General features: G+C 43.6%; 1 protein-coding gene across 1 annotated transcript; it reads left to right on the top strand.

Moving 5' to 3' along the window:
* Positions 1-13,779: 13,779 nt before the first annotated feature.
* Positions 13,780-27,164, top strand: LOC140719471 (nuclear factor 7, brain-like). The gene is made up of 6 exons (XM_073034173.1): positions 13,780-14,201; positions 14,303-14,398; positions 14,486-14,719; positions 15,844-15,866; positions 15,957-16,075; positions 25,998-27,164. Exons 1-6 carry the CDS (start codon positions 13,794-13,796, stop codon positions 26,525-26,527), a joined length of 1,410 nt encoding a protein of 469 aa, XP_072890274.1. The 5' UTR covers positions 13,780-13,793; the 3' UTR covers positions 26,528-27,164.
* The last annotated feature ends 367 nt before the right edge of the window (positions 27,165-27,531 follow it).

Genomic DNA, 27,531 nt, shown 5'->3' with positions numbered 1-27,531 from the left:
GTTTAAGAATAAGGGTTAGGCCATTTAGAACTGAGATGCGGAAAAACTTTTTCACCCAGAGAGTGGTGGATTTGTGGAATCCTCTGCCCCAGAAGTCACGAGAGAGTTAGATAGAGCTCTTATAGATAGCAGGGTCAAGGGATATGGGGAGAGGGCAGGAACGGGGTACTGATTGTGTATGATCAGCCATGATCACAGTGAATGGTGGTGCTGGCTAGAAGGGCCGAATGGCCTACTCCTGCACCTACTGTCTATTGTCTATTGTCTAAGAATTGCAAGAGAACACTTAAAAAAGAGATCAGGAAGGCTGAAAGAAGGAATGAAGTTGCTCTTGCAGACAAGGGGAAGGAGAAGTCTGAGGACATCTGCAAATATGTTCAGAGCAAAAGAATTTCAAGGGACTAAATTGGCCCTTAGGAAGATCAGAATGGTAATCATGCATGGAGCCAAAGGAAATAGGGAAGATCGTAAGTACATCTGTATTTACTCAGGAGCCGGACACAGAGTCTATGGAAATGAGGCAAAGCTCAGCGAGGTCACGGACCCTGTGCAGAGGAGGATGTGTTTGGTGACTTGAGATAAATTAGAGTATATGAATCTCCAGGGCCTGACAAGGTGCTCCTTCAGAGTCTGTGGGAGATAAGTGCAGAAATTTCAGGGGCCCTAACTGCGATATTTAAATCATCTTTAGCGACAGATGAAGTACCAGAGGATTGAAGGATAACCAATGTTGTTCCACTGTTTAAGAAAGGCTCTAAAGAGGAACTGGGAAATTATAGGCTGGTGAGGCTGACATCAGTATTGGCAAAATAATAGGAAGGTATTGAAAAAGGATCAGGTATATGAGTATTTGGATAAATATGGACTGATTAGGGATAGTCAACATGGTTTTGTGCAAGTCCTCTCTAACCAATCTTATAATGTTTTTCAAGGAAGATGAAGGGAAGGCAGTGGATGTTGCCTGCATAGACTTTATCAAGGCATCTGACAAGGTCCCACATTGGAGGTGGGTCTGCAAAGTTCAGTCACTCGCCATTCAAGGCAAGGTAATAAATTGAATCTCCTTGACTGGAGATGTTGACTAGTGGAGTGCTACGGGGACTGGTGCTGGAACTGTTGTTGGTTGTCATCAATATCAATGATCTGGATGATAATGTGGTTAACTGGATCAGCAAATTTACAGTTGACACCAAGAGTGGGGGTATAGTGGACAGCAAGGAAGATTATCTGAACTTGAGGCAGGATCTGGACCACCTGGGAAGATGGCAGATGGCAGTTAATGCAGACAAATATGAGGTGTTTCCCTTTGGTAGGACCAACACTGTAGGTCTTACACAGTGAATGGATGGACACTGAGGAGTGTTGTAGAACAAAGGGATCTGGGAATACAGGTCCATAATTCATTGACAGTGGCTTCACAGGCAGAGAGGGTTGTAAAGAAACCTCTTGCTACATTGGCCTTCATATATCAAAGAACTGAGTACAAGACATGGTGAAATTGTATGTGATGTTATTGAGGCCTGATTTGGAGTGTTTGAGTGCAGTTTTGGTTGCCTACCTACAGGGAAAATGTAAGAGAGAGCAGAGAGAATTAACAAGAATGTTGCCGGAACTGGAGGAGCTGGGTTATGAGGAAAGATTGAATAGGTTAGAACTTTATTCCTTGGAATGTAAAACATTGAGGGGGATTTGATATAGGTATGTAAAATTATGAAGAGTACGGATAGGGTAAGCGCAGCAGGCCTTTTCCATGAACATTCAGTGGGACTACATGGGTCATGGGTTAAGGGGGCAAAGTGAAACTTCTTCACTCAGAGGGTCATGAGAGGGGAAGGAGCACCAGAAGGAGATAAGGTGAGAGAAGGATAAGGGGATGGGAAATGGAGGGTGGGTTAGGGGGCATTACCGGAAGTCTGAGAAATCAATTTTCATGCCATCAGGTTGGAGGCTACCCAAACAGAATATAAAGTGTTGTTCCTCCAACCTAAGTGTGGCCTCATCACAACAGTGGAGGAGGTCGTGGATGGACTTATCGGAACAGGAATAGGAAGTGCAAGTGGAATTATAAATATCCGGTTTACATTAGATTGATATAATAATATTCCAGTAATTGGTTTCTGCATGTTTGTCATTGATGTTGGATGCCGTTTAATGTCCGTTTTGTGTTGGTATTTCTACTGCACGTGAACCTGTTCCCATCAACACCTCACACGCCCTCCATCTTTCCAAGGGTTTCAGGTTCCCTGGCCCCCATCATCTTAATTTCACTCTGGATGTCCAGCCCCTATACACCTCCATCCCCCACCAGGAAGGCATCAAAGCGCTGTTTCCTTCTGGACATCTGACTGATCCAGTTCCCCTCCACCATCACCTAGCAGAACTTGTCCTCACTCTCAAAAATTTGCGGGCAGGGTAATCCTATATATATTCTTATATACTTCTGGAGGAAACTTGGTAAAAGAAGTGGGAAATATTTGTGAATAAAATTTTTCACAACATTATAAAGTAATTAATAAAAAATCTTGACCTTCAACTTAAACTACCTGCTTAATATTAACAGACTTAGCGACGATGTCCTGGTATTCACAGTTGCAGATGAAGTCTACAATTAACCCTTACTCTATGCTGTATGGAGAGAAATGTTTACTGCAATTAAGCAAGGTAAAACTTATACGACTACCTTTGCTCTGCTATATCAGTTAAGCCCATCACCCCTGCTGAGGTTGTGCCACCCGCAACAGCTCACCAGTCCTTGGTCCAGGCCAGTCTTTCAAGTTGTCCCCAGGTGTCACTCTTCATCTTGGTTTCAGTTTCAAGGTCACATCACCGGGTGTTCTTTGGTCGGCATCTCCTGCTTTTCCTGGCGCTCCCACATTAGCACTTGCCTGGTGATGTAGGTACTTGGCTTACTATCCTATCATATCCATCCCCATATTATTTTCCTAAATCCTTCTTCCACTGGAAGCAGATGTGTTTTTTGCTATAGATTGGTGTTGCTGGTTACTTCTGCCTAGAGGATCAGAGGATTTTGTTTTACCCGGATTGCTGTCGATAAATGTCTGGACTAACCTGATGATCGTGTTTGTTGTCCTCCAAGTCTGTTCCCCATACAGAAGAACCAACTTCACACTGGAGTTGAACAGCTTGAACTTAGTGCTACAGTGGAGATGCTTAATTACTACTTAGGTGCAAATAAGATTTTTAATAATTGGCTAGTGTTGTTGGAATTTTATTCCATCTCCAAAAACATCTGATGAAAAATAATCCCTTCTAAATATTCAGATACAAAGGGATTATTTTGAATTCCCAACAGTACATGAGACTGGAGGGGTAGCAATTCTTCTCAACCAACCCCTGCCTCTGTGTGGTGCTGCCTGAACCTCCCTTCTATCGACAGGGACTAAATCTCCGCTTCTCCACCCACTCCAGACTGTCACCCTGGAGATGGAGCTCGAGGTGCCTTGAGGGCCTCAAGAGCGTGAGACTGACTCGGACCCTGCAGTTCCTCCCAGACACAGGGAAAATATTAACCTACTGGACTTGCATGCTGGGATCAGAGGGACATGCGGCAGGAAGGCATTACTGGGAGGTGGAAGTGGTGGAGAATAAAGGCTGGAGTTTGGAAGTCGCCACAGAAACTGTTGAGAGAATGGAAAGTGTTGTGATGGTCCCAGAGACTAGACCATCAGCAGACAGGGTGGCAGGTGTTATGTAAGCATCTGCCCTCCATTCTGTCTCTCTTTTAGTCCTTTCCCTAGGAGGGTGGGAATTTAGCTCAGTTACAAAACCAGGATGGTTTCATTTTACAGTGTGGATGCCAAGCTCCATATCTACACCTTCACTGGGAATAAAATCACAGGGAAACTTGACCCTTTCTTCTGCACTTGGGATGAAATCAAGCGATTGACAATCTGCTCCTGATCCACTGTGGGACCTGTAAAAGAATTGGGTTGCAGGACCGGTTCCAAATGCGGGGTCACCAGCTCAGGGGTTCAGGTAATGGGAACCGGTTCTAATCTAGGTATGTATCATCCTGGATCTGGATTTGATCCAGCATTAAATGTTTTCCTTCTGACTGCATCTGTCGCCACCAGCAGAAGGGGCAGAGAGTGAAGCCTAGTCAAGAGCAGACACACCCACCCACATTCCATGATAATCACTTCACATTTTTAACATTATTGACTATCGAGCATGATATATCTGTACTGCTCCAAACCATCACCCTATCTCTGAACACAATCACCAACATTGGAATCATGCACTTCCAGTATTGGGTACATCTGCACACTTGGTCATTGATGCAAATTACTAATCAGCCAATCATATGATAGCAGCTCAGTGTATAAATGTCTGCAGACATGGTCGAGAAGTTCAGTTGTTATTTGGATAAAACCTCGGAATGAGGAAGAGATGTAATCTAACTTTGACTATGGAATGATTAATGGTGCCAGAAGGGCAGGGTTGAGTATCTCAGAAATGTTCTCTAGACTTCAACAGAATGGTGTGAAAAATAAAATAAAAACATCCAAAGAGGGGCGTTTCTGTGGGTAAAACAGTTGATGAGGTTATTTGTTATGAGGTTTAATGCCGAAAGTGGCACAAAAAGGGTTTGGAAGACAGCACTCTGCAATGTTTGACTATCTCCTTTGTGTTGGATAGCAACAATTATTCAAGATGCTAAGCATTTTGTTTACAACAATCATATGAATAAGCAGATAATAAAGGCACACCAAAGATCATGCCTGCCAAAGGAGCCTATTGAGTGTAAACGAACTGGATATGGGCTTGGCAGGTATCAGTCTTTGTCAGAAGTGTACAGAGAGATAAGGCTCCTGAAGGACTCTTACCTGCCTGATACCCATCTTCCTGAGGCCGACCATCTTGTACAGTGAACAGGTTGTCAATGGCATGGAATTCAGCATCCAGACTCCTAAATGCAGTCACTGTCTGCGTTCTGTCTGCCCACTACTGCACTCATTATGTGCTTGGTCTGGAAATGGTTGTTAGAAAGGATTGAAAAAGCAAATTAATGATCGGAAAGGACATTTGCTGAATTAAAGATTGAAGTTTTACTCTCAGATATTTGCTTGTTTACCATTAATCAATCTGTGTGGGCGAGGAATTCAAGCTATGCTGTCAGGTTTAAAATAACTCAGCATTGTAAAAGGAACAAGGAAGTTTTCCATCCACTAAATGTTGAGAAATTTCTGATGTTTCATACAGGCCAAATTAAAATGGGGAGTATTATTTGGTACAAATTATGACATGTTAATTCAAACAAAGCAAATCTGAGCAATAATTTTTGTAGGGAGTGATTCCTCCCAGGTGCAATGAAGATGCAGTGAAAAGTGGTTTAAGGAAGTCCCACAAGGTAAACTAGACAAATAAGGTGAAAAAAAGATTCTATTGTCTTTGAAAATCATAATTGAAAGGTTATATTTGGGAAAAAAATTCATCCCTCTTTCAACAAACCTTTCCCCTTTATATCATTTGGGTTCAGTACTGGTGGGTTTCTGCATGTCCGTGGGGCAGCACAGTAGTAGAGCGGTTAGCCAACACTAAGATCTGGGTTCAGTTCCTGCTGCTGTCAGTACGGAGTTTGTACATTCCCCACAGTTGTGGGAGAGGAGCAGGGAGGTGATCGCTGGGTTTGACAAAGGGCTGAAAATGGAACCTGGTAGAAGAGAAAGTTGCAGACAAGGGAGGGGAACGGCAGAATGGACCAGTAGAGGGAGGGTAACCAGTGGGAGAACTGCATGGCTGATGGGCAGATGGAGGAGGGGTTGAAAGCACGAGTGTCAGAGAGTGTCAGCAGAATTCGATGGATCAGAAGGAGAGAGACCAGGAACAGAGATGGAGCAGCTTACTGGAAGGTGGTGAAATCAACATTCATGGCATCGGGTTGAGGCTACGCAGGTGAATGTGAACGGCTGTCAAACGTGCCCCCTCCCCCTTTCCAGAAGCGATGTTAAAGGGTGGTGAATTTGTGGAATTTGTTGCCACATGTGGAGGCCAGTTTGTTGGGTGTATTTAAGGCAAAGATTGATAAGTTCTTGATTGGACATGGCATCAAAGGTTACTGGGAAAAGTCCCGGAACTGGGGTTCAGGAGAGATAAGAATAAGGATCAGCCATGATTGAATGGTGGAGCAGACTCGATGGGCCAAGTAGCCTAATTCTGCTCCGAGGTATTATGATCTTTTCCATCTGGGTAGCCTCCAACCTGATGGCACGTACATTGATTTCTCAAACTTCCAGTTATGCCCCCCTTCACCTTTCCCCATTCCCTTTTCCCTCTCTCACCTCCTTGCCTGCCCTTCTCCACCCTCTGGAGTTCCTCCCCCTTTTACTCTCTTACATAGCTTTCATTCCTCTTCTATCAGACTCCCGTTTGTCCAACCCAGTATCTCTTTCAGCATCAACTTTTCAACTCTTTACTTCATCCCTCCTCTCCCCCACCTTTTAAATCAACTCCTCAGCTTTTTCTCTCCAGTCCTGCCAAAGGGTTTCGGCCCAAAACATCGACTGTACTTTTTTCCATAGATGCTACCTGGCCTGCTGAGTTCCTCCAGCATTTTGTGTGTTTTGCTCAGATTATTATATTGCTTTTCTTTTTTAAATTTCCACAATCTGTTGTCTTTTGCACATTTGCTGTTTATCTGTCTTTCGTGTAATTTTTCATTGATTTTATTGTGTTTCTTTGTAGTTATTGAGAATGCTCACAAGAAAATTAATGTCAGCGTCACATATCCAGTGTAGTCATCTCTAGATTGCAGCCTGTGTCTTATGCCAGTATGAGGAAAAATGCGATGATTAATGGAAAGTTAGAGAATTGTTTGGAATTCTTTGAAGAGATTACGAGTAGGATAGATAAAGGGGATGCAGTGGGTGTTGTACATTTAGACTTTCAGAAGGCCTTTGACAGTTGCCACACATGAAGCTGCTTAGAGCCCATGGTATTACAGGAAAGTTACTAACATGGTTTAAGCATTGGCTGATGGATAGGAGGCAGAGAGTGGGAATAAAAGGATCATTTTCTGGTTGGCCATCAGTGACTAGTGGTGTCCGCCAGGTTCGCTGTTGGGACCACTACTTTTTAAGCTGTATATAAATGATTTAGATAATGGAATAGATGCCTTTGTTGCCAAGTTAGCAGATGATATGAAGATTAGTGGAGAGGCAGATAGTGTTGAGGAAACCAGTAGGATGCAGAAGGACTTAGACAAATGACGAGAATGGGCAGCTAAGTAGCAAATGAAATACAATGTTGGAAACTGCATGGTCATGCAGTTTGGCAGTAGAACTAACTGTGCGGACAAAATGGGGAGAAAATCCAAAAATCTGAGATGCAAAGGGACTTGGGATTCCTTGTGCAAACCTTTAACCCTAAAGATTAACTTGCAGGTTGAGTCGGTGAAGAGGAAGGCAAACGCAATGTTAGCATTCATTTCAAGAGGTCTAGAATACAAGAGCGGGGATGTGATGCTGAGGCTTCATAAGGTACTGGTGAGGCCTCTTCAAAACAGAGCTGTGGAGAAATTTCTTTAGCCAGAGCGTGGTGAATTTGTGGAATTCGTTGCCATATGCAGCTGTGGACGTCAGGTCGTTTGGTGTATTTAAGGCAGAGATTGATAGGTTCTTGATTCGACATGGCATCAAGAGTTACGGGGAGAAGTTGGGGAACTGTGGTTGAGGAGGAGATAGAAAAGAAAGGTTCAGCTATGATTGAATGGCAGAGCAGACTCAATGCGCCTGGTGACCTAATTCTGCTCCAATGCCTTATGGTCTTATGTCTTAATTGTTAATCTTTTAAAAATGAACAGGAGGCAACTAAAAAGCTATAAGGAAGGAAAAGAAAAAATATGAAGGTAAGCTAGCTAATAGTATAAAGAATTTTTTCAGATATATAAAGAGTAAACAAGAGGTGAGAGTGGATATCAGATCACTCAAAACTGATGCTCGATCGGTTGTAAAAGGGGACAAAGAAATGATGGATAATTTTAATAAGTATTTTGCATCAGTTTACAATGTGGAAGACACTAGTAGTGTGCCAGACGTTCGAGAGTGTCAGAGCACAGGTGAGGCATTACCAAGGAGAAGATTCATGGAAAGCTGAAAGATTTGAAGGTAGATAACCCAGACGGACCAGAACCCAGGGTTCTGAAAGGGTTAACTGAAGAGATTGTGAAGACTGTAGTAATGATCTTCAAGAGTCACTAGATTTTAGAATGGGTCCAGAGGACTGGAAAATTGCAGATGCTACTCCACTCCGTAAGTGGGGAGAGAGGTATATGGAAGGAAATTATAGGCCATTTAGCCCAACTTCACTGGTTGGGAAGATGTTGAAGTCCATTATTACGTTAACTTGGAGAAACATGATCAAATATGTAAAAATAGGAATGATTTCCTTAAGGGGAAAACTTGCCTCACAAATGTCTTGGAATTCTTTGAGGAAATAACAAGCAAGATCAAAAGTGACAGGTTGCACCTGAACCTGAGGGGGACCATAATGGGCAGGTTTGTTAGAGCTGTTGGATAGGGTATATGGAGGAATTTAAGGTGGAGGGTTATATGGGAGGAAGGGTTTAAGGGTCAGCACAACATTGTTGGCCAAATGGCCTGTACTGTGCTGTATTGTCCTTTGTTCTTAAACTAATTTGGTAGGGAGGTGGGAACCAGAGTGAAGGGACTCTGGTAAAAACAGAAAAGGTAGCATGCAGTCAGACTGTCAGGAGGGACAGGCAGATGAGAGCACAAAATTGTAGCCAGATGTGTGAGTATCAGTGCATTAGGATGCAGAATCAAAGAGTAGCAAATACAGTACTCAAAGTGTTGTATCTCAATGCATGGAGTGTGAGAAATAATGTGGATGATCTTGTTGCATTATTATGGATTCTCAGGCACGATGATGTGGCCATCACTGAATCGTGGCTGAAGGATGGTTGTAAGATCATAACACCATAAGCCATAGGAGCAGACAGGCCACTCAGCCCATTGAGTCTGCTCCGTCATTCCATCATGGCTGATCTCGGATCCCACTCAACCTCATACACCTGCTTTCTCGCCATATCTTTTCAAACCCTGACCAATCAGGAAACTATCAATTTCCATCTTAAATCTACCCTGGACTTGGTCTCCACTGCAATTTGTGGTAGAGCTTTTCACAGGTTCACTGTGAACCTGTATGGCTAAAAAAATTCCTCCTTACCTCTATCCTAAAAGGTCACCCCTCAATTTTGAGGCTGTGCCCTCCACTTCTGGTACCCCCCAGCATAGGAAACACCCTCTCCATGTCCACCCAATCTAGTCCTTTCAACATTCGTGTCAGGGTCCGGTCCGGAACCGCGTTCCGGGTTTTGATCCGGTCCGGGGGCTCCGGACTCCGGGTCCTGCAGTTGTCCCTCCCGTCACCCGTGATCTAGTTAGGACCCTCCTGGTTCAAGGAGGCACACCTGTAACTCATTGAGCTGCAGGTGTTTATAAGGGGCCTTGGGTCTGGGACTAGGCGGGTGGTCGTTTTGTTCTGTTTCCCATTTTTCCACCGGCTCCAAACCCTTCTCTGGATTCTGTTATCCTGCCCAGGTTCAGATCTACTCCTCATCATGCTTCTCTGCCCCGTACCAGTACTACCAGGTTGGTCCGTTCCCCCCACCTTTCTTCGCATGCGCTGGTCCCGCTTCTCCGCTCGTTTGTTTTGTTTGCGCGGTCGCGCTGTCTGCCGGTCTTTCCCGATTTTCCCGTTGTCATGACTGTTGTGTTGGTCACCCTGGACCTATGCCCGTTCCTACCCCTTGCCTCCGTCGGGCAGGTCCGGCCGACCTGCCGCTGCCCGGCAGTGGTTCTGCCCCGTCCTCCTCTTCCACCCAAACCCTGGGATAGTGCCCCACACCCACCTAGGGGTTCGCGCCTTGCCCAGGCCTCTGGTGTTTCCGCCTGGGGGGCGTCCCTACCCGGGGTATATGCAGCTCGCCCAGGGAGGGCTGTCCGCCAGCTTATCTAAACTGCCTGCCTGAATCCAGGGACCTGTCTACCTGCCTGCCTGCCCGAACCCCGGGGACCTGCGTGCCCGAACCCCGGGAGCCCGCTCCGCTCTGCGTGCCCGAACCCTATCTACCTGAACCCCAGCTCTACCCTTTAGTGCCATGGCATCCCCATCCTGTCCTCCCCCTAGTACTTCAGTGTCTGCGTCCTGCGTTTGGGTCCATCCGGCCCCTCCTGACAATTCGGCAGGTTTCAACAAGGACCCCACCCCCACCCCGCATTCTTCTAAATTCCAGTGAGTACAGACTCAAAGCTGCCAAATGTTCCTCGTATGTTAACCCTTTCATTCCTGGAACCATCCTCAGAAACCACCTCTGCACTCTCTCCAAAGACAACACATCATTTCTGAGATATGGTGCCCAAAACTGTTGACAACACTGCAACTGGGGCCTGACTATCGGAATTATCTCCTTGCTTTTATATAATATTCCCCTTGAAATAAACGCCAGCATTGCATTTGCCACAGACTCAACCTGTAAATTAACCTTCTGGGAGTCTTGCACGAAGACTCCTAAATCTCTCTGCACCTCTGATGTTTGAACCTTCTCATTTAGATAAGTCTGCAGTATTATTTATTTTACCAAAATGGATTATTGTACTTTTCCCAGCACTGTATACCACCTGCCACATTTTTGCCTTTTCCACTTTGCCTGAGTCCAGCTGCAATCACATTGCTTCCTCAGCACTACCTCCACCTATCTTCGTATCATCCACAAACTTTGCCACAAAGCCATCAATTCCATTATCCAAATCATTGACAAACAATGTGAAAAGTAACAGTCCCAATACTGACCCCCTGAGGAACACCACTGGTCACTAGCAGACAACCTAAAAAGGCCCCTTTTATTCCCACTTGCTGCCCCCTGCCTGCCAGCCGTTCCTCTATCCACACCAGTATCTTTCCTGTAACACCAAAGGATTTTATCTTGTTAAGCAATCTGATGTGTGGCACCTTATCAGATGCCTTCTGAAAATCCAAGTGAATGACATCCATTGCCTTTCCCGTGTCCACCCTGCTTGTTACTTCCTCAAAGAACTCTAACAGATTTGTTAGGCAAGATTTCCCTGTACCAAAGCCATTCTGACTTTGACTTAATTTATCATTAGTCTCAAAGTACGCCAAAACCTTATCCTTAGTAATAGAACGCCAACACTTTCCCAATGACTGACGTTAGGCTAAAAGGCCTATAATTTTCTTTCTTTTCCCTTCCTCCCTTCTTAAAGAGTGTGGTGACATTTGCAGTTAGGCCACAAGGAAGCTATAGTGTGATACTGGTGTAGCAAGAGACCTTTGAAGGTGCCAGCTCCAGTCGATAATCTGAATCTGGCATCTCTCATTTTTAAAGCAGATTGTGAACTTGGTAATCAGATAAATGGGTTACAATTCCATCAAAGATCACTGAGTGGGAACGTCTCAATAACCCTTCTCAGTTAATAAATAACAAGACTCTGAAGGACATTAATTCCTTTTAATCTTGGCTCAGGTTCTGACCAGGCCAAGTGATAGGAGTCATGTATTTTCCTCCTAGCATTTTCTCGGTTCCACAAGGAACTGATTATCACAGGGAACTTCATTCAAAGTTCAAGTTCAAAGTATATATATTATCAAAGAATATCTAAATTATACAACCTTGAGATTTGTTTGCTTAAATTTGCTGAGGATTTGCTTGCCTCAAAGTAAGAAATCCAAATGAGCCCAATTTAAAATAACACCAAGACCAACACAGAGAAAAGAAAAAAAGGCAAATCATGCAAACAATAGACGAGAGCAATTTCATTCTGAATTATTTGTTTCAACAGTTTGTGGCAATATTCATTTAATCATGAGTCTCAGTTTTAAGAGAAGATCGGACAAACACCCATGAGATCTAAAAAACATTAAATAGAAACTCCATAGAATCATTGACTCATGTAGCACCTTTTGACCCATCATGCCCATACCAACTGTTGATTTTCATCTGTTAATCCCATTGGTAGATTTCTTTGTTTTGGCTATTTTAGCTTTGTATTGATGATTTTTAAATGCTGTGAGAGCCTTTGCCTCCACCATACATCTATGCAGTGATTATGAGTGAAATATTCCTCGTTATTCCCCCTCCACAATGTTTACCTTTTACTGTGAACTTATGTGTTTCCCTCAGAGTTAGACCCTATAATGCTGCTTGTAATGGTTACCATGCTAAATGGGACAGGATTTGAATAGATGGTTTGTTTCTCTCCGTAGGTGCTGCCTGTCCTGCTGAGTTCCTCCAGCATTTTGTGTGTGTTGCTCTGGATTTTCACCATCTGCAGAATCTCTTGTGTTTAAAATAGATCCAGTACCTTTAGCACTGAGTGTTCATGAGTCGATGTGGTCTGTGAGGAGCAGGATGGTATTCAACCACAAACAGAAACCCCTTGGGCCAATATTTCACTCACTCTACCTGTACTATTAATCCAGGAAGCCAACCTGAATCAGGAAGGTGGAAGGATTTCCCTGAACTGGCACATGTACCTGAGAACTCCATCTTCCTATCCAACGGGGCTTGTCTCTGGAGCTGCATGAGTTAACCAATCAGAAAGAGGGAAGTGATTTCCACTCATGGGGTTAATGCAGAACAAGTGAGCTCAAGAATTACATCAGATGTGACGTCACAAAATTCTTCACTCGCCAGGCACCAGAAAGCTAGATGCGTCTTACCCTGCATATTCTGCTGTCATGTTTCAATTGTGCTCACGTATTTGCCACCTTGCAGTACAATATTTTCTCCAGATCTCCTGCTTTTTTACAGAAATAATTTCACTAACAGTGGTTCCAGATTTCCACTTAACCACCATTTCCCCACACGTGATCAAAAGCTGTCTGAAGTGTTATCAGACCCGTTTGTCACGGCGTACGCTGGCAAAGACTGAAGCCAAGTGCAGAGGAAAGATAGACTCTCATGTGGGAGACAGCAATCAGGGTTTATCACCATGAAAATCCGTGGCTTGGCAGAGTGACACTGTAAAATGTAACATTCTCAAAGCTAGGATCCTATGATAAGCACTAATTGAGAGTCCACTTAAATTGTCACAAAACACAGAAAATCCATACCTGTCAAAATCAACTTAACAAGATTAAAGAGAAAGCACCAGGGAAACCAAGTTTCGTTACGACAACAATTAACAAGTTCAGGTTGTCCAGTAAACTCGGAGCCCAACGCCCTCCGTCTCCAACACAGGCAGGAAGAGCTCATTACACCCGGCTACCATGGCTCTCATAAGTATTAGCTTGCCCACTGAAACATACAATGAAAAGTGTGGTTTGACTCAACAACTAACACTACCTGTGGATGTGCTGCGACAGCCCACAAGTGTCACCATACATTCTGGCACCAACGTAGTGTGCCCACTTCTAAAGGTAGCTCGTACGTCTTTATGGGAGAAAACTGGAGCTCCGGGAAACTCGCGTGGTCAGGGGGAGATCGTACAAACTCCTTACAGCCTACAGCGAGATTCGAACCCGGTCACTGACACTGTGAAGTGTTACACTAACCACTATGCGGCCTCAGTGATAGTCGGGTCAACTTGCTATCTTATCAATCCTTCCTTCCTGTGGAATTGGTTAGAAAATGCCAGGATGGATTTACTCCGCTCTCCTCCAGCGACATTAGTCCATTTAGTTTTCATATCCCGAGTGCTACAGCGCACTTAGTGGATGCTCGAGGTATTGCAGTAGTTCTGCAATTCTCCGAAAGCGGAAGAGTTTTGGACAAGGAAATGCCAGAGTTAATAATGGCTTCGAAGCAGCAAGTTGAGAGTTTGACCGAGGAGTTAATTTGTCCTATCTGTCTCGGTATATTCAATGATCCGGTGTCACTGGACTGTGGGCACAACTTCTGCCGCTCCTGTATCACACGGTTAGGGAAGGAGAAGAGAAATTACTGCCCGCAATGTAGAGAGGTGTTGAGCGACCGCACTCCGAGGGTAAATCGGGCATTGGCAAATCTGGTTGAGAAGGCTCAGAAATTAAACATGAATCCGAAAGCGAAGGGAAGGAAATCTCTCTGCGAAGAACATGACGAAGAATTTAAGCTGTTTTGTGAAACGGACGGGAAAGTCATCTGTCTGATTTGTGCAACAGCGCGCGAACACCAGTCTCACAATATCATGCCGCTTAAAGAAGCGGTGGAAATTGTCAAGGTAAAGGCGAAAACAATTCGATCACGCAGCTATTTCCTTGTATTTTAATATCTAACTCTCTCGTTCTGTTTTTTTTTCTTTTTTAACAAACACATTCTCAGAATCAAGTTAAGTCTTCCATAAATTCTCTCACAAAAAAGAAATCAGTGATCGAGGAAATGCATCAAAAGCAAAAACTCAAGATTTCTGGAGTTGAGGTGAGGTCTCGTTCTTGGAAAGGCGCCAACTTGTGTCAATTCGTTTACGCTTATCGTGTCTAAATATATTCCCCTTCTGTGTGACAGGTACAGAGGCGCAGCCTGGAGTCCTACATCAAGTCGGAATTCGCTAGAATGCACCAGATTCTCGAGCAGAAACAGCAGCGTATTCTCGGAGAACTCGAGGAAGAAGCGCGGAAGATTTTAAATAAAATGGAGAAAAATCTTTGGGAGATTGAAGATTATTTAAATTCTGTAGCGCATGAACTCTCAACATTACAGAAACAGGTTGATCAAGAAGATGACGTGATATGCCTGAGGGTGAGGGATTATATTTCAGTTTGTTTCAACGTTAGTTTTATTTGTCACGTGTTTACATGAAATTAGGCGATAATTCTGAAATACTATAAACGCGCGATTTTCTGATTAATTTGAACTGATTTAAAACAGAGGTGCTTCATCCCTTGCAAGGTGAATCCGATATTGTTACCGCATTAACTATCCTCGCACACTGTCTGCATTGTACACACCCCTACCCCCTATACACACACACACACACTCCTCCGCGGTTGCTCTGGTCCTTTATCTATTTTCCCAGCGTTAATATTCCTCTGACATTGGCACGGACATTTACACGCTGTGAATGTGCCCGGTGTGGTGGGGACGAGCGCGATTGTGTCTACGAGCGGGAGCTAACACAAGACTCTCAAATCAGATTTACATTCTTTCCGGTATGCGTCCGTGTTTATTCATCTGCTTGTAATTTGCCCAGTCCGTTTCTGGCACTCAAAAAATACATGCTGTTGACACCAAAGAGAGGCAAATCACCACCGCATTTCAGCGAAGGAGGGTGGGGCTGGGCTGTGGAGGCTGAACTGAGAAGCTGCGGGGTGAGCGGTGAAAGAGGTAATGGGGTTACGACAGTGAAATCTGATAGGAGAGGACCATGGATCATGGGAGGAGCTGGAGATGAAAAGAGACGGGATAATAGGGGAGACAGAATGAGGAAAGGCAAAAAGACAGACAGACAGAGAGAGGGAGAAATTGCTGGAGGTTAGGGTTCACTTTTATTTGTCTATGATTTTTTGAGTTACACATTCTGTTCACTAAAGCTCCTTTGGGATTTACTGTTTACCACTTCAGATATTTAATATTGAGGTTTGGTTTTTACACAAGTAGATATAAACATCCACATCCAGCCTATGAATTCTGGTGATATTTTAAAACTAATTATTCCTTTCATTGTGGTGGTCAGATTTTCTCATTCCTCGTAATTGCATCCTTTCAGACAAACATGAGGTACAAATGTTCTTCCTGCTTGGACTTTCTCCTGTGCTTTTACCTCCTTCACGCAACCTCCTCTTGTTTGGGAATCCTTATTAGTTTGTAGCAACTTGGAACCATTCAGTCTCATCAAATTCACATTTGTGTTTTATTTCTTTCAGGAGAAAGATAACTGGAAGAGGAGGTAGGATACACTTGACTCAAACTCCGCACAGTTATGTGAAGTAATTAGGAAAGATGTTGATGTTCACAATTGGTTGCTTACTTTTTGCAGGATCAGTGAGGACTATACATTATCAGTGGCAGATGGTGGTGTCCTACCGGTTGCAAAATTCGATCACCCCTTTTTGGGGAACACAGCCTTGGGCGAAACATTGGATGTCATTAAGCGAGGTAAATCTGACACACACAAATTCAGAACATGGTACATAGAACAGTACAGCACTGTACAGGCTTTTCAGCCCACGATATTGTGCTGACCCTTTAAATTAGTCCATAATCTACCAAACCTTTCCTCGCCACATATTCCTCCATTTTTCTTTCATCTACATGCCCATCAAAATGTTAAATATCAGTAATGTACCTGGCTCTGTCACTACCCAGTGTTACATACCCCGTAACTGGGTTAAAAGACCAGCAGCAGTAGAAGAATCCGTTGGAGTCTGGTGGTACTGTAACTAAAAGTATTTATTAGTAAAATAAGCAAAATAGTATCAATAATACAAATATACATATAAAACAGGTTAGTAATAATAAACATAGAAGTGTAGGAATAATAATCAATAATAAGAAACAAGCTCTATCAATGTCTAGGGGTAAATGAATTGTCATAGAAGTGTATAGAGTTCAGTTCAGTTTGTTCACGCTGAGGTAGTGGTTGTTATGTTGTAATTGTTGGCGAGAGAGAGAGAGCGCGAGCAAGAGATTGAGCAGCTGCAGCCAGCAAACCTTCTCTTGTCTTCTGATTCCGTTGTATCGTTGTGGTCATTCAGTTATGACCCCTCCGTTCTCGACTAGACCGTTCTTCCGTGGTGGACTCGTCACTCTGGCATGAGTGGACACGGACACACGTCCCCACCAGCCCTACCGTCACACTGTGAGCTTTGTTGACCGATCTCCTGATTCAAACCTTGAAGCCCCCACCTTCCTGTGGGTGCACAACACTCTGTCAGTGTCCACTGATGTGTCTGAGGGTGTCTTCCCAGACCTGTCTTTTATCCCCACTGACGGGGTATCAACCATCTATCAATTCAATATGTCCATGTCCATCAAACTAAACCACTCCTGCTGTCTCCTCAGGAATGTTAACGAGCAAAGAAACGTCCTTGTAGCAAAAGATAAACAATCAGTGAAGTAGCCATAATACATAAATCAATTGTCTCTCTCTTATCTGTAGCAGATGTCTCTGCCTCTGTTCTTCATCTCTCTCTCTCTCATTAGCAGCATAGCAATAGCAATAGTTCATAGTTCTCAAGGGGGGGGAAGGTTAACTCTGCACCCCATTTCCATCGGGTCTGTTCAGCACTCATCCATCAAGGAATTTTCACCAGAGTGAAAATTAACTAGTAAAGCACATTACAGAGTCTAATATAATACGGAAGTGGTCATCAACTACAAGAATAATACAGATATATTTTCAAATTAACACCTGGATAAACAATCAGCAATTACGTTGTCACTCCCCTTTACATGTTGTATTTTAATATCGAATTCTTGGAACAACAGACTCCAACTTAATAACCGTCTATTTTTATTCCTCATGTTAGCCAAAAATACCAAGGGGTTGTGATCAGTATAAACGATTAATGGTCTCTGTGCCGAACAAATGTAGGCCTCAAAATGCTGTATCACCAGGATAAGTGCCAGTAATTCTTTCTCCACAGTGGAATTAATTCTTAGCTTAGGTGTATATTACAAAGTGTGAACCAATACATGTGTGATTATAATATCGTACATTATAGAAGTTTGTGCAAATACTAATCTCTATTTTACTTTTAAACTTAACATTTAGTCAATCAACCTGCAATGACCTTGTCTTTATTATTCACACACTTTGTTACCAAAAAAAATCAAATTCCTGCAAAACCAGATTTTGTTATTCAAAGTGGCATTTGGTCAACCCTTGCCTCTTTTCCACTTAACTCTCACGTGATCAGCTGGCTCACCAGCTTGGAGTAGGCCTTCACAGACTCCCTTCACTGGAGCTAGCTTATCACCAATGTTTTCCAAACTAAGCCCATTTGCTGAACTTCCACACCACTCATTAATTTTAAGCTGGTCATTAATTTTATCTTCAGCTAACCTTGCATTCCTCATCAATCTGTTGACCAGCTCAATGCAACCAGTCGGGGGTTGTCTTTTTTCCTTTTCCTGTCTCCTTCTTCGGAGCCATGCACTTAGATGCTATGTGGCCAGCCTTTCCACAATTATAACATGTAAAGCTGGGAAACTTCCTGTCAGCCTGCTTTTCCTCCTCCTTGCCTTTTCCAGTAGTCCCTGGCTTAGACTTAGCCGGTGGGCTTTCCCTACCATCCCTACTACCTCTCTAGTAGCTCTTATTTGGGGGAAATTTTATCTTGTAGGTTAAGGCATACTGGTCTGCTAACTTGGCAGTCGCAGACAGAGTCTCTGTCTCCTTCTCGTCCAAGTACGTCCTCATACCTTCAGGGACACAACCTTTGAACTGCTCAATCAGCATTAGCTGTAGCAGTTTGTCATAATCCCCAGTGACCCCTTTCGAGGCGCACCAACGCTCACAATACATTTGCATCTCACGGGCAAACTCTAAATACGTAAGGTTCCACAGCTTTCTCAAGTTCCGGAACTTCTGCCGGTATGCCTCCAGAACGAATTTATAACTCCTCAGTATAGCCCTTTTTATTTCATCATAATCTTTAGCCTCATCCATAGACAATGCCAAGTAAGCTTGCTGAGCCTTCCCCTTAAGTACACTCTGTAACAGAACAGCCCACTTCCTCTTAGGCCAGTCCTGATTCATAGCAACTTTCTCAAAATGGAGGAAGTACCTACCGACATCCATCTCCTTGAACGGGGGAACCAACTTAATCTCCTGACCAATCTTGAACCCCTTGTTTGGGTCTGCTACCTGATCCTCTCGCCTCGATGCCTTTAACCTTTCTTCTTCCAGCTCAAACTGCTTCTCTCTCTCTCCCTTTCTTCCCTCTGCCTTTCAGCTTCTTCCCTCTCCCTTTCAGCCTCTTTTCTCTGCTTTTCGGCTTCTTCCCTCTCTGCCTCCAGCTTCCTTATCCGGAGCTCATGCTCCCTTTTCTTTTCCTCCTCAGCCAACCTTAATTTTTCCAACTGAAGCTGGAGCTCACCTCCGTCTGGTTTACTCTCAGGGAACAGCTCCAACACCTCTACCGGGAACACGTTCTGGGATACATAATGTGCAGCTATTGCTCTCTGTATCACCGACTTCTGGATCGCTGGTTTAACCACCGAGTGATTCAACCGTCTCGCTATACTCAACAATTCCTTCTTTCTGGCATCCTCTAATGCCCCCATAGCTGGGTCTTTCAAAAATTTGTCAATCTCCATCTCTACTGGTTTTCCATCTGGTTATACACACAACCAGATCAGATAAGGGACTTCTATCCCGATTCACCGGCCCCACCCCCCCCCCCAATACTGTGATCAAATACCGGACGAGCCCCCAATTTGTTACATACCCCGTAACTTGGTTAAAAGACCAGCAGCAATAGCAGAATCCGTTGGAGTCTGCTGGTACCGTAACTAAAGGTGTTTATTAGTAAAATAAGCAAAATAGTATCAATAATACAAATATACATATAAAACAGTTTAGCAATTATAAACATAGAAGTGTAGGAATAATAATCAATAATAAGAAACAAGCTCTATCAATGTCTAGAGGTAAATGAATTGTCATAGAAGAATATTCAGTTCAGTTCGTTCACGCTGAGGTAGTGGTTGTTATGTTGTAATTGTTGGCGAGAGAGAGAGAGCGCGAGCAAGAGATTAAGCAGCTGCAGCCAGCAAACCTTCTCTTGTCTTCTGATTCCGTTGTACCGTTGTGGTCATTCAGTTATGACACCTGCGTTCTCGGCTAGACCGTTCTTCTGTGGTGGACTCCTCACTCTGGCATGAGTGGACACACACAATCCCCCATTGGCCCTGCCATCACACTGTGAGCTTTGTGACCGATCTCCTGATTCGGACCTCGAACCCTCCACCGTCCTGTAGGTGCACAACACTCTGTCAGTGTCCACTGGTGTGTCTGAGGGTGTCTTCCCAGACCTGTCTTTTATCCCCACTGATGGGGTATCAGCCATCCATCAACTCAATGTGTCCATGTCCATCAAACTAAGCCACTCCTGCTGTCTCCTCAGGAATGTTAACGAGCAAAGAAATGACCTTGTAGCGAAAGGTAAACAATAAGTGAAGAAGCCATAATACTTAAATCAATTGTCTCTCTCTCTCTCTTATCTGTAGCAGATGTCTTTACCCCTGTTCTTCATTTCTCTCTCTCATTAGCGGCATAGTTTTCGGGGGTGGGGGGGAAGGTTAACTCTGCACCCCATTTCCATCAGGTATGTTCAGCACTCATAACACCAGACAGCACTTTCTATACATTTAACCACTCTCTGTATTATGAAAAACCTACCCCTGATAACCCCATGTATATTTGTCCAATCAACTTAAAATTACCCTTCATAATACCCAGGGGGAATAGCTCTATCTGTACATCTTTTTATCTAATACACACCTATCAAGATTTCTGCCATCCTCCTTCGCTCCATAGAGAGAACCTTTAACTCACTCAATTTTCCTTATAAGAGATACTCTTCTTAAGTCGTGTCAATAGGGCAATGTTTATATAGTCATGGGAGGTTTTAACATGCAGGTCGACTGGGAAAATTGGGGTGGTAATGGATGTCAAGAGAGTTGAATGCCCATGAAATGCCTTCTGGCACCTAGGGGGATCAGCAATACTAGATTGGATGTTATGTAATGAACCAGAAGTGATTAGGGAGCTTAAGGTAAAAGAGGCTTTAGGAAGCAGTAATCGCAATATGTTTGAGTTCAGTTTAATATGTCTTTCAGTGGAGTAAAGGATGAGAGAGGAGATGGCCAGAGTTAATTGGAAGGAGATACCGGCAGAGCAGCAATGGCTTGAGTTTCTGGGAAAAATGAGGAAGGTGCAGGACAGATGTGTTCCAAAACTGAAGAAATACTCAAATGGCAAAATAGTACAACCATGGCTGAGAAGAGAAGTCAAAGCTAATGTAAAAGCAAAAGAGAGGGCATACAACAAAACAAAAATTAGCGGGAAGGTAGAGGATTGAGAAGCTTTTAAAAATCTACAGAGAGCAGCTAAAAGAATCACTAGGAAGGAAAAGATAAAAATATGAAAGCAAGCTAGCAAGTAATATCAAAGTGGATAGTAAAAGCATTTCAAGTATGTAAAAAATAATTGAGAGATGAGAGTGGATATAGGACCGCTAGAAAATGAGGCCGGAGAAATAATAACAGGGGACAAGAAGATGGTAGATCAACTGAATGAGTATTTTGCATCAGTCTTCACTGTGGAAGACACTTGTAGTCTGCCAGATGTTGTAGTGTGTGTGAGAAGAGAAGTGAGTGCAGTTACAATAACAAGGAGAAGGTGCTCAAAAAGCTGTAAGTACATAAGTCACCCGGACCAGATGAACAGCACTCTAGGGTCCTGAAAGAGGTAACGGTAGAGATTGTGGAGTCATTAGTAATGATCTTTCAAAAATCATTGGACTTCTAGCATGGTGCCAAAGGACTGGAAAATTGCAAATGTCACTCCAATCTTTAAAAAAGAAGGAAGGTAGCCAAAAGGAAGTTATAGACCAGTTATCCTGACCTCAGTGGTTGGGAAGATGTTAGAGTTAATTTTTAAGGGAGAGGTTATGGAGTCCTTGGTCACGTAGGACAAGATAGGACAAAATCAACAGAGTTTCATTAAGGGAAAATATTGCCTGATGAACCTGTTGGAATTCTTTGAGGAGATTACAACTAGGACTTAGGAAACAGGTTGCTGAACGACTTAGACTAGAAGAATGTGCAAGAAAGTGGCAAATGAAATAAAATTTTGGAAAATGCATGGTTGTGCACTTTGGTAGTCAAAATAGATGTGAAGACTGTTTTTCTAAATGAGAAGAACATCCAAAATTCTGAGATGCAAAGGGTCTTGAGAGTCCTTGTGCAAACACCTGAAAGTTAACTTGCAGGTTGAGTTGGGGGTGAGGAAGGCAAATACAATGTTAGCATTCATTTCAAGAGGTCTAGAATACAAGAGCAGGGATGTGATGCTGAGGCTTTATAAGGCATTGGTGAGATCTCACCTTGAATATTGTGAACGGTTTTGGGCCCCTCATCTAAGAAAAGATGTGCTGGCATTGGAGAGGGTTCAGATGAGATTCAGAAGGATGATTCTGGGAATGAAAGGGTTATCATACAAGGAACATTTGATGGCCCTGATTCTTACTTGCTGGAGTTTAACAGGATGGTGGGGGGGATCTCATTGAAACATTTCAAATGTTGAAAGGCCTTGACAAGGAAGATGTGGAAAGGATGTTTCCCATGGTGGGGTAGTCTAGGACAAGACAGCACAGCCTTAGGATAGAGGGGCATCCTTTTAAAACAGATGTGGAGAAATTTCTTTAGCCAGTTGGTGGTGAATTTTTGGAATTTGTTACCACAGGCAGCTGTGGAGGCCAGGTTGTTGGGTGTATTTGAGACAGCAATTAATAGGTTCTTGATTGGACAACGCATCAAAGGCTATGGGGGAAGGCCAGTGAGTGGGGCTAAGAAGAGGAAAAAGGTCTGCCATGATTGAATGGCAGAGCAGACTCGATGGGCTAAATGGCCTGATTCTGTTCCTGTGTCTCAAGGCAGCAGCCTGGTAAATCTCTTCTACATCGTCAATAAAGTTTCCGTATCTTTCCCATAATAACGCAATGATAACGGAACACAATATTCCAATGAAGGGTTGGGCTGAGCTTTGAGTAGGTTAAAAGGCCAGCACAACGTCAAGGTCCGACAGGCCTGCACTCTACTATACTGCAACATGTTCTATGTACAAAAGCCATATCTTGCAGTGCTTGCTGACATATTGAGATTTTGTAAAGTGTTATAAATGTCTTCTAAGCTATATCCAGGAGATATTAAACACCTTTAAAGATAAAGAAACTTTTAGGAAAAAAAATGCAACTTTAATTATATCAGCTTTATTTAAAAAAAACCTTTCCTTTGAAGTGTAATAAGCCAGCTAAAGTCACCTGTTGCTACAAACATCTTGATGAAAAGGTGAACTGGGGGCCAAAGGTCTTCTGCCAAGAACTGCTCAATAATGACATCAGCAGCAACTCCTGTTTACTCTGCTATATGACAAATCTTCAAGAGAGTTTAAATAAGTTTTATAAGGGGCGGGAACCAGAGCCCCACATCGGTAAGAGAAGGATCGGGCCAGAAGTTAGATGCCAGGGAAAGTATTGAAAGGCAAAATAGAAATAAGAGATATGATGTTTCAGATAGTTTAAAGTGTGTATATTTTCATGCTAGGAGCATTATGGGTGAGGGTGATGAACGTGGAGCATGAATCAGTGGTACATGGAACTACGATGTTGTAGCCTTACTGAAATTTGGTTGAGAGAGGGGCAGGACTGGCTGATTAATGTACCAGGTTTTCAAAGTTTTGGAAAATATAGAGGAGGAGGGAAAAGAGGGGGTTGATGTGTGCTGCTAATCAAAGACAATATCACAGTTGCACTTAGGGGTCAGACTGAGTCCATTCGGCTGGAACTCAGGAATAAGAACGGAACGAGGTTAGAAAATACACTAGGCAACTCATAATTAATCGAAACTCACACTTTATTGTCTCTGCATAAACAATAAGGTAACTATGTTGACTCCAGGCCAACAGCTTAGAACATGAATTCTGCTGTTCCCTCTGTACCAATACTCACTCAGACAACTTGCCCAATTTATAACACCAAAATAGGGGATCTCCATTGGCCAGACGATCGATCCTCCTTCTCCCAGCCCCTGGCATGGGGGTTCTTCCTCGTGATGGTGATTTTTGGGGTTATTGCTAAGAGCACAATTGGTGTCCATTTTTATATTGATTTCCTGTTACTTTAAATGTAGCATTCCAATGTCATTGACTGTAGGTCAGGTGTCTGACCCTTAACACCTTTTTTATTGGCTGTGCTCCAGGCCATCATTCTTTTATTGACCAAGTGACAGTCGATAATTTATAGCTCCTTGTTCTTAATCAGCAATCACTCCAGGCAGGCATCAACCCCAACATCCATGCTATATCCAACCAAAGAACATTTTAGAAATAAGTTCTTGTTCGGAAAGGATCTTCAGTCCTGTAGATTACCTGAAGCATCATTGTGACTTCTTGAAAACACTGAAAGCAAAGCAACTTAATCTCACAAAATGGAGGACGTAAAACAGTTCTACAAAATGGCAGCCTCCATCTCCAAGTAGATGGCAGGAACAAAGACAATGGATCTGTCTGCTTCCACTGTCCTTGAGCCATTTGAGTTTGATGTTTTCTTCCAGATTTCAAATCTGCCATGGCCAACAAGGGTACAATCACACTGATGGGATTGTAATACCGACTCCCCTCCGCCAATTGCCACCTGGACATAAAGGAACAGATATGTAATCTGATTATCGAAATGTGTAAAAATAATGGGGTTGTTGTCATGGGGGATTTCACGCACCTAATATAAACTAGGGCTTTCTTAGTGCAAGGGGGTTAGGTGGGGTTAAATTTGAGATGATAGGTTAATTGGTCATTGTAAACTGTCCCATGGTTAGGCAAGGATTAAATTGAAGGGTCACTGGGTGGTGTAGCTCGAAGGCCCAGAAGGGCCTATCCCCTCTGTATCTCAATAAGTAAAAATTAATAGTGTGCTGAGCCGATCTGTTATTGTGCCCAGTCTGATCGACATGCATCTCCATACCCCTCCCTTCAAGTACTTATCCAAATGACTCTTACACATTGAAATCAAACCGCACCCACCTTTGCCACTGGCAGCTTGTTCTACACTTGCTCGTCCTCTGAGTGAAGAAGTTCCCCTTAAACATTTTACTTTTCACACTCAACCCAAGACCTCTAGTTGTAGTCTTGCCCAACCTCAGAGGAAAAAGGCTGCATACATGTATCTATATCCCTCATAATTTTGAATACCATGTATTCAAGGCCTCCCCTCCATGCTGAATCTGATTGACTGGGACCTTCCATTCCACTAGCCCATCAACCCGCCACACAGAAGCATGATAACAGTAAGACTAGACAGACAACAATCAGCAGTGACGTTGACTCCAAATGCAAAAAAAAAGCACCTTGAGGAGTTTCCATCACAAATGTATTCAAGAAGGCTCAGCCTTCTGTGAACAAGGACACCGTGATGACTGCCTTTACTTCCCACTGTAATCTATAAGCAAATGCATTGGTTTCTATTTGCAAAGTTCCTGAGAAGCATAGATAGGAAAGCAGAATCTTTTCCTTTGTGTAGACATACTTTTAAGGCTGGGGAGGGAGTGGCTGAGCTTAAAGACGTCAGGGACAAGTTTTTCTATACACACAGAGTGGTAAGTACCTAGAAGGGGTTATCAAGGGTACTAATGGTGGTCTGGTGATGAAGCAGTTAGCATAACACTTTTCAGCACCACTGACCTGAGTTCAATTCCCACTGCTGTCTATAAGGAGTTCGTACGTTCTCCCTGTGACCACGTGGGCTCTCTCTGGGTGCTCCGGTTTCCTCCCACTGTCCAAAGACACGCCAGATAGTTGATTAATTGGCCATTATACGTTGTCCTATAATTAAGCTACTGTTAAGTAGGTGGGTTAGTGGATGGCCTTTTCCGAGCTGTATCTCTTAATAAATAAAATAGATCAATAAACTTAGAAACATCAAAATTTACAGCACTACACAGGCCCTTTGGCCCACGATGTTGTGCCAACCATGTAACCCACTCCAGAAACTGCTTAGAATTTCCCTGCCACATAGCCCTCTATTTTTCTAAGCTCCATGTACCCTTCTAAGAGTCTCTTAAAAGATCTTATTGTATCCCTATTGTAACTTGATGACTAATAAAGTACAAACATTACAACTTAAATATTGGAACTAGACAAATAACATTTTGTACAAATATTATGAGATACTACTACAACTTGCTAGATATATAGAAGTCTCTATATTTCAAAGTCCAATAATTATCCTCAAGTACCCTCCCTCAGCAAACTACTAATCACCCTGGGATCTCCCTAACTTTTTGCTTCTTGCCCCAGTCTCCGTGACCCTGGATGTGGAAACGGCACATCCCGAGCTCGAGGTGTCTGAAGATCTCAAAGGACTGAGGCGGAACCCAATGCTGAAGATTTTCGATAACAACAGGAAGAGGTTCACAGTCTGGGGTTGTGTGCTGGGATCGGAGGGATTCACCTCGGGGAGACACTACTGGGAAGTGCAGGTGGTGAAGAATCTGGGCTGGAGACTGGGAATCGCTACGGAGTCTGTGGAGAGGAAGAAGGACATCAAACTGACACCGGACTCCGGACTCTGGACCATCGAGCTGGTTGATGACGTGATTCACGTCAACAATCTCACTCGATCACGTTGCCTTGCCGGTGTCCTCCCCAGGAGGGTGGGAGTTTATCTCAGTTATGAGTTGGGAAGAGTTTCATTTTATGATGCGGAGACCAAGTTCCATATCCACACCTTCACCGGGAATAAATTCACGGAGAAGCTCTATCCTTTCTTCTGGACTTGGGATGGAAACTGGCTGAGAATCTGCTCCAGTTCCAAACCAAGTCTGTAAATGGGTTGGGTCCCGGGACCGGTGTCAGCAGTATGTCAGTGTAAATATAAATGTGCGGAGAGTGAAATAAATGCGATACGAGTCTGGAGAAACTCCTGGGATGATTGCTTCTTTCCAGTCACCTGGATCCCGTCTGCCTGCCAGTCCCATCCCCGGGGGGAGTGTATCTCACTTGAGAGTTCAGGACCATTTCGTTTTACACCGTGGAGACCCAGCCTCATCTCCTCACCTTCGCGGAGAATCCCAGTCCTTTCGTTTGGACTTGGGATGAAGACTGGCTGAGAATCTGCTGCGGTCTTGCTCCGTGTTCCGGATTTGGAAGTGGTCCCAGAACCGGCGTCCGGAGCAGACCTGAGTGGGTGGGGGGCTGAACCCCTGCTGATAACAGGTTGACACTGAGTGGGTCTCATGTCAACTCCCAGACTCCACAAAGTAAACCCCAACGGGCCTGGAAGCGAAGCCAGTGTACAGTGGAAAGTGAGAAATGGAAGTCAATGGGACTTTGCAGAGTAACTGTTCAGCTCAGACCAGACGGGTCGAAGGACACTATGACATTCACTCTATGAAAGTACTGAGATGTGCTCTGGCATCCCTGGTTTTAATACATTGTCTGTATCCATAATGGTAATGAAATATTTCTGTGAATTTATGAATATATTTTAGTTCACAAATAAACACTATTCATAAAATATTTATGTATGATTCATATATGTAAAATATCTGAAGCAAAAACCAGTGCAAGGCTTCTGTGGATTAATCATATCATCTAGTCTATAAAGTCATAGTCATTCCACACACCAGTGCACTTAGAGTGCCTTCAAACGCTGGCAGAGTGTTAGACAGGACTCAGCGCCTGAGTGTCCAGTGGCAACAGGATCTTCGGCGTGTGTCTGTTCCCGACAAAACTTCTGCATTAGCACTTAGCAAGTCGTGCCTGCAACGTGCCAGGCGGCAGCGTGTGTGTGTGTGTGTTACACTCAGTGGCCAGTTCATTAAGTACCGCC

Source organism: Hemitrygon akajei, chromosome 2 (genome assembly GCF_048418815.1).
Source record: "Hemitrygon akajei chromosome 2, sHemAka1.3, whole genome shotgun sequence".
Lineage (NCBI taxonomy): Eukaryota > Metazoa > Chordata > Chondrichthyes > Myliobatiformes > Dasyatidae > Hemitrygon > Hemitrygon akajei.
The sequence above is the reverse complement of the archived record's forward strand: the minus strand, read 5'-3'. Positions and strand labels throughout refer to the sequence as shown.

Bases quoted from the DNA above. Each gene is read 5' to 3' on its own strand.
- LOC140719471 (XM_073034173.1), top strand. From the start codon at position 13,794: ATGGCTTCGAAGCAGCAAGTTGAGAGTTTGACCGAGGAGTTAATTTGT. The intron at 14,399-14,485 runs GTGAGGTCTCGT...TCTGTGTGACAG, and splicing joins TCAAGATTTCTGGAGTTGAG to GTACAGAGGCGCAGCCTGGA. The intron at 14,720-15,843 runs GTGAGGGATTAT...TATTTCTTTCAG, and splicing joins ATGACGTGATATGCCTGAGG to GAGAAAGATAACTGGAAGAG.